The 7,876-nt window shown below is 41.9% G+C and overlaps 1 protein-coding gene across 1 annotated transcript; it reads right to left on the reverse strand.

Moving 5' to 3' along the window:
- Positions 1–3,024: 3,024 nt before the first annotated feature.
- Positions 3,025–5,406, reverse strand: LOC143818343 (uncharacterized). Its single transcript, XM_077299684.1, has 2 exons — positions 3,974–5,406; positions 3,025–3,257 (listed from the first exon to the last, which is right to left on the reverse strand). The coding sequence occupies exons 1-2, from the start codon at positions 5,045–5,047 to the stop codon at positions 3,198–3,200; spliced, it is 1,134 nt and encodes a 377-aa protein (XP_077155799.1). The 5' UTR covers positions 5,048–5,406; the 3' UTR covers positions 3,025–3,197.
- Between the last annotated feature and the right edge of the window lie 2,470 nt (positions 5,407–7,876).

The raw sequence follows: 7,876 nt of genomic DNA on the forward strand, positions 1-7,876 counted from the left end.
ACACGTCAGTGGCTCCGGTACGTGAGGTGATAGTTTCCTCACGTACCGGAGCCACTGACACACGTAGACCCATTAAAATCAATGCATCTGTGCAGATGTCATTGATTTTTTGCGGACCGTGTCTCCGTGTGCCAAACACGGAGACATGTCAGTGTTCGTGGGAGCGCACGTATTACACGGACCCATTAAAGTCAATGGGTCCGTGTAAAACACGGAACACACACGGACGGTCTCCGTGTGCAGTCCCTGTGGCGTGCAGGAGATAGTGCTACAGTAAGCGCTGTCCCCCCCACATGGTGCTGAAGCCGCGATTCATATCTTCTGTGCAGCAGTGTTTGCTGCATAGAAGATATGAATAATAGTGTTTAAATGAAAGATCTACCTGTCCGCCGCCCCCCCACCCCCTGTGCGCCCCTCCGCTGTTCAGAAAATACTCACCGGCTTCCCTCGTTGGCTGTCGCTGCTTCCTGGTCTGGCCGCGGCTTCTACTGTATGCGGTCACGTGGGGCCGCTCATTTACAATCATGAATAGTCGGCTCCGCCCCTATGGGAGGTGGAGCCGCCTATTCATGACTAAATGAGCGGCCCCACGTGACCGCATACAGTGGAAGCCGCGGCCAGACCAGGAAGGAGCAACAGCCAACGAGGGAAGCGGGTGAGTATTTTCTGAACAGCGGGGGGGCGCACAGGGGGTGGGGGGGCGGCGGACACATCGATCTTTCATTTAAACACTATTATTCATATCTTCTATGCAGCAAACGCTGCTGCACAGAAGATATGAATAGCGGCTTCAGCACGATGCGGGGGACAGCGCTAAACTTTAGCGCTGTCTCCTGCACGCTCCGTGTGGTACCCACTCGCCACACGGGCGGCACACCTGTGCCGCACGTATGGCCTACGTGAGCTCACGGACACGGATAACTCCGGTACCGATTTTTCCCGGTACTGGAATTATCTGGACGTGTGGGACAGCCCTTAGATGAATTTCTCTGGCTTTGGGTGTGGACTCCAGGATGGTGCTCGGGGAAAAAGCAGCTGTGGTAATCAAACAAAAAAGTTCCAGCAACAGACATGCTGGACGTCTGTTGCTGGAACTTTTCTGTTTGATCTTCAAGGCACTGTATTTCCTTCATTACCTTCCAATTGAATAAATCTGAGCAGAGTCCTTACTTTTTTTATTTATTTTTTTTACTGGTTCACTATTTCATTTCTGAAGCAGAAAATTCATCAGTTCAATGACTACAAATTTCAATAGGTGGTAAAACTGATTATTTTATTCCCATTTTTTTTTTTTTTTTTAATGGAAAAGTAGCCCTTTTTCCATTAAAGAAAAAGTGGAAATTGAAATGGAATGAATGCATACATTTAACATTGAAATTTATTTGCATTTTTTCAGTATGATTACTTCTGTCTGCTTGTTGATTTTAGGAAACTGGAAGCAAATGGTTGTTGGCTTTAAGGATGAAAATTGTGTTTGACATGGTTTGTTTTATCCCTTCATGTGTTATTGTTCCACATTTGCTGGGCCAAATGTTTTGCATTTTTTTATGGGTAGTTGAGTTTTTCCTAAGCTTTTTTTTGTGTGTGTGTGTTTTTCGTGTAAAACATGGCAAAGACAAAGCCAGATTTATCACCAGATGTCAGGAAACTTATTCTGAGAGTGAAGTCAGGCAAAAAGCCAAAAAAAGGTAGCTATGGAATTCAACTGCTCTCGGTCAAGTGTCACGTATAATAAAGAAAGATGTTTATGGAACAGCTGACAAACCTAGACTACCTCTTGAAGATCATCAAGAGAATGCCAAGAGTGTGCAAAGCAGTCATCAAAGCAAAAGGTGGCTACTTTGAAGAACCTAGAATATAAGACATAATTTCAGTTGTTTCACACTTTTTTAAGTATATAATTCCACATGTGTTAATTCATAGTTTTGATGCCTTCAGTGTGAATGTACAATTTTCATAGTCATGAAAATACAGAAAAATCTTTAAATGAGGTGTGTCCAAACTTTTGGTCTGTACTGTGTATATGTGTGTGTGTGTGTATATATATATATATATATATATATATATATATATATATATATACACATACATACACACCGCCCAATTGCAAAACCTATATTCTTATACATGGGAGCATTAGGACAGTATTATAGTAGGTAAGGTACCAAACACCTACAGTAAAACATGGTGGTGGCAATGTCATGGTTTGAGGCTGCTTTTCTGCATCTGCCATTCGCTCTGTGAATAGAATTGATCGAAATATGAATGCTACCATGTACAAGGATATAGTGGAAAATGTAATGCTGCCACATAGTAAAACCAAAGAAGGCAGGGGCTGGAAATTCCAGCAAGAAAATGATCCTAGCACACACCCAATGTAGTAAAAAATTGGTTACCAAAGAAAAATGCTCGCCTGTTGCAATTTCCAAGCCAATCACCCGATTCAAACCCTATAAAGCACCTTTGGGATGACAACTAAAATTATACTTGGCACTCAGGAGACATTTGTTGAAGATCCAAAAGTAGATTTTATTTTAGTGCATCCAGCTCAACATATAAACGTTTTCGGTCTCGACAACTGAGACCTTCATCAGATATTGTTGTCAACGCTGGAGACCATGGGTAATGTGTGTGAATTGCACACTGGGTGTATAGCCAGGAAGCAGGAGCGCGAGGCGCCTGAGACACTGAAGGACAGTATGCGGCGCTTAGACAAAGCGAGGTACTCGCAGGGATGAGGAGCGCTGAATGGTGCCGCTGCCAGGGGTGGAGTGGACGCTGCGCTGCTGTGCCAAGTATAATTTTAGTTGCTATTTACGGGTTGGATCCCCAACTTGAGCACCTCCCAAGAATCCCTGAGTGCCGTGGTCACCACTGCACCTTTGGGATGAGTTAGGATGACGTGTTGGGGTCTGTACACATAGCAATAAAGATGAATTGCTTGCAGATTTGCAAAATGGAATGGAGCAAAATCCCTCAAGAGGTCTTTAATACCCTAGTGGCTCCAATTCCCCATCAGTGTGGTGCAGTAATTAAAGCAAGATGTTACAAAACACTAAGTTATGGCATTGTAAAGAATGAATTACTCTCTATGTTGTGATCAGTAAATAGTAAATACAAAACTTTTGGCAGTCAGTTTTAACTTTTGGTTAAAATTAATATGTTGCATAATGACAACTTTATACACTTTCAATTCATCACCAGGAACATGGAGGATTCAAGCTGGTGAGCTGACCTCTCTCCCCTTTCATTATAGCCTAAAAAAGTAACAATAAGTAATACAATTTAAAGTACACAAAATAAACCATAGTATAACTACATTACTGAAAAAAAAAACGATGGCATTCATTTAAGCAATAAAAAAATGTATCCTTAAATTCCATTTTGCCTGTGTCCTTAAGGGGTTAAACACTTATGTATAAAATGTTACTTTGCCACTAAGTTCTAAATTGCTGTAATAAGTTAATAGAAATCCAATGTGTATTTACTAATCATTGTATGTTACAGTGAATTCTGACAATGGTAACACATACTTTGCTATAATGTCCATAGGCAACTTTAGAGCAAAGTCTTCTAAACATACGAGTAGGTCAGAATCAGAAAACTTATCCAGCGCTAATTGTTGCCTATTGTCCGATATTATAGGACAGTATACAACTTTAGCATTTCCTTAAATTTCATAAATGGATCCCATAATAAATGTCTATTGCCGGGTTCAGCAACCTTTGGCTCTCAGGTCATGCTGGCATTTGTAGTTTTGCAACAGTTAGATTGACAGGTTGCTGGGCCCTGGACTATTGTAACATTCAAGCTGTACATTCACATATAAGTACAATCGTGATACCTTACTTTATGCCATTACTTCAAGAATCTTCTAGAAAAAGCACAGAATTATTGTGCACACCATAAAACCATAGAACACGAGTGACTATTTAGTGGAAATGTAAGGGTTGTTATTGATCCAGTTTCTTACAGAATAATTTTCTTTGGAGAGAACTAGATTATACTGTTCCATGAAAAGAATATCTGTAGGAACCTCTGTTCGAGTAAAATTTGTATCAAGTTTCTTCAAAGTAACACTTCGGTGATGAAGCTCTTCTCCAGTTGGTAGCCATTGGCTGTCTTCTCTTTCGTCATCCTTCCATGTGAAACTCTTTATCTCTTTTTTCCTTTTCCCATCCAACATTCTCTGAGAGTAGTAATCTTTTAATGTTGGGTCATTCTGTTGCAGACATTTTACTTTCTCAATAAATGTTTTTACTTTACTTAAAAACACTTCTTCTGTTACTTCCTCTTTGTTGTTTGAGGAGCTCTGCATCTGGATTCCACCATTGTCCAACAAGAAACTTGTAGATTTTGGCCTTTTTCTCACTAGATTTCCATTATTTGGGGAAATTTTCATGTCAGCTTTTTGTTTTTCAGCTCTAGATTTAAGGACCTCTTTAACAGTAATGTTTTTTACACCTGAACTTCCTAAATGTTGAGCCTGAACAGCTAAATTCTTAGGTAGAAATGTATTTCTTTCAAAAAATGTGACTTGTCCTTGACAAGATTGTGATTGCCGTCTTGTTGGTGCAGAACGGAACCTTTGAGTAAAATTAGGGTAGTTTTTCCTACCTGAAAGTTCCCGAATGTTATGACTGCGGTTGGTATCAGTTCTGCAGATTTTCCCATTCTCAGACATCGAAGAGTTTAGTCTATATGGTGCAGATACTGCTCTCGATGGTTTCCCATTTTGTAGAATTGCTCTCACAGCCTTCTCTGCGTCATCATTCACCGTAGTATTAAAACTAGAGAACATTGTATGTGCCAAGTGTTTCATTAGTTCTGTATTTCCCATAAGCCTGGCATGTGCCAACTCTGATCTTCTAAGCTTCAGTGTAAAATGATTATATAAAAGTTTTTGGTCAAGTGTCAATGAGTCAGCTGTTTGTTTCTTCATCAAATCCAATGAGAAAATTTTCTTCTTAAGAAGGCTTTCTTCTTTTGAATTGAAGGATATAGTGAGGGGAGATTTCTCAGCTTCTTTTAATTTCTTCTCTGTCATTTTTGATCAGTGACTGAAGGAGATGGTGATTTTTATTCACCGAGCAATTTCCTTGACCCAGTAGTTGCTGAGAGCTCGGAGCTTTGTGGAGTTATGTTGTTGTAAAGGTTGTTAAGGAAGTTCAGTAAGTAGCTGGACAAGACACAGGTGATTGCATTGCACCAGAAATCTCTGGACTCCTAAGACAAAGTTTACTATTGAGCTGCTTTATTTGTAACACCTTCTTGAACAATGTAAGACATGCTGTCAAGCAAGAAATATGTTATGTTGTTGGCAACCCAACTGTTGACATGCTGCAATGTCAAGATATAAAATATGTTTTATTACATTACCAGTATATTTGCTTAGCAAACAAATGAGTGAGCTACACCAATTTGTTTATAAACTAATAACAGCACAGAACTAGAAGAACCTGGTACCTACCTTGCTACACTGAACTGATGGCCAAAATGTTACAGTTTATAACTGCTGTGCATGTGCAAATAAAATCCACTATGGTACCAGAGGGCTCTTGAGGGTAATGTGAAACCGTCTACACAAGTATAGATGAGAAGTACTCTGACCAATACCAAGGCATTTCAATGCCAATGGGCCAACTTTGTGATATGCTTTATAATAACAAGCAGCACATCGCAGCGCTTGTCAGCAAAAGGCATGGCACTCCAATGCATCGGCGGGATCCAGACAGAGGAGAGTGAAGTCTGATCTGCGCAAATGTGGAGTGCCCAAGCGAGGTAGTTATGGGCAAGTTGCTGATCCCACTCGCTCTGGCACTTTACAGACAATTCGTGTCCCTGTCCTGGTGTGCGTCTGTGTGTGGAGTGTATCACACTTCTTGCCTGCAGGCCTCCATTGGCTCCAGGTTTTCCTCTTCTGTAACCTTGACAGCAAACCATCCAAGGAGCACAAGTTTTGTAAAAACAATCAAACTTTTACTTAAAACTTTGGCAGTTTTGACAATCAGGCATGTAGGATAAGGCCCAATAGGTAGTTGTCTTTTCCATAGGTACCGGACACAACTTCAGCCCTGGTTCTCGGTATGGATATAGTGTCCCTCTTGTTATCTTCTCTAGCACAGGGAATTCTTTTCCACCACTATCAGTGTATCTCAATTGCAATACCTTCCACCCCATGTAGTCAGAACAGTCGGAACAGCTTACCTGGATTGCAATACCTTCCGCCACATGTAGTCGGAACAGCAAGTGAGACAGTCCATCATCTATTGTATATATTTTCCTCTTTTCAAAACTTTTAAGCTTTCTGCAGCATCGGTCCTTCTTGGTAAGGATTCTGGAAGCAGAGTGTCCATGTCCATATTATCCAGAAGGGCCCACTGGCCAACACAGCAATAGTACTTTCCTTGTTCAAAAACACAGTCCATAAAATGTCTCTATTGTTGAGGGTATCAGTCTTTCAGAGTTGCGCCTGCTATTCCATCAGAAAAAGGCCTAACAGGTGCAACAGAAACAAAAATAAACATCAGCAAAAACAAACTCAGCCACTTTACCTTGAAGGTAAAGGAACACTCCTAAGCACACAACTTTAATGCCTTTATCCCCCAAGGCTATTTGTACCCTCGTGATCAGGCCAAATTTTATAATTCTGACCAGTGTAACTTTATTAGGTAACTAGATGGAGGCCCGATGCTATCGCATCAGTAGGGTGGTGACGTCCCGATGGGGGCAGGCTTTGCAGCACTGAGATTCTCATCCCCAAGCCACATATAATGTGCATAAAGGTTGATTATGGCCCCATAATATGCTCCATAGAAAACGTGCCCCATTTAATGCTGCATAATAGTTGATTATAGCCCCTTAAGATGCTCCATAGAAAATGTGCCCCATATAATGCTGCATAATGGTTGATTATAGCCCCATAAGATGCTCCATAGAAAATGTGCCCCATATAATGCTGCATAATGGTTGATTATGGCCCCAAAAGATGCATAGAAATTGTGCCCCATATAATGCTGCATAATGGTTGATTATGGCCCCATAAGATGCTCCATAGAAGCATGTGCCCCATATGCTGCTGCAGCGATAAAAAAATGACATACCTCTTGTCCTGAGCAGGCCCCCGACACTTGCGATATTCACCTGTGCCCGTTCCAACGCCGGGCGACCCCCTGGCTTCCGCGTTCTCTGCAGTCACTGTTCAGGCAGAGGGTGGAGCGCACACTAAACATGCCCTCTGACCTGAACGTCACAGCCAGAGAATGCGGAAGATGGAGTGGCGCACTGCAGTGGAATTGGGACAGGTGAATATCGGAATGCTCACCCTCCCCGTTATACTCACCTGCTCCCAGCACGGTCCCTGGCCGCTTCTCACAGATGGTCTCCGGGAGCATGCAGCTTCTTCCTATGTTCAGCAGTCACATCGTACCGCTGAACACAGGAAGAAGCTGCCGGAGAAGCAGGGACGTGCAGAGACGCGCAGAGAGCAGGTGAGTATGATGGACAGCTGCCGCTCCCCCGCTGACCCAGAATGTCCAGCGATGACCCATTGGTGGTACTGCACAAAGGCCTGGTACCACCAGCGGGTGCCGTACTAGAATACCCATCACTTAGGTATTCCAATATGGCAGTTGGCGTACTTCCGGTGCGGCGCTGTGGATTGTGGGATTCGAGGACATCCAGACAGAAGTGGATGACAATTTAAGGCAATTATATAAATAGATGCTTCAACAGACCCCACTGATTCTGAGAATGTTTTTTCGTGACATATTGCACTTTATGATAGTGATAAAATGTCTTCAATATTATTGCTTTTAATTGTGCAAAAAATAGAAATTTGGCGAAAATTTGGCAATTTTCATACTTTTAATTTTTA

The sequence above is a fragment of the Ranitomeya variabilis genome, chromosome 3, assembly GCF_051348905.1.
Source record: "Ranitomeya variabilis isolate aRanVar5 chromosome 3, aRanVar5.hap1, whole genome shotgun sequence".
Classification (NCBI taxonomy): domain Eukaryota; kingdom Metazoa; phylum Chordata; class Amphibia; order Anura; family Dendrobatidae; genus Ranitomeya; species Ranitomeya variabilis.

Bases quoted from the DNA above. Each gene is read 5' to 3' on its own strand.
- LOC143818343 (XM_077299684.1), bottom strand. From the start codon at position 5,047: ATGACAGAGAAGAAATTAAAAGAAGCTGAGAAATCTCCCCTCACTATA. The intron at 3,258-3,973 runs GTAAGAAACTGG...TTACTTTTTTAG, and splicing joins TCTCCAAAGAAAATTATTCT to GCTATAATGAAAGGGGAGAG.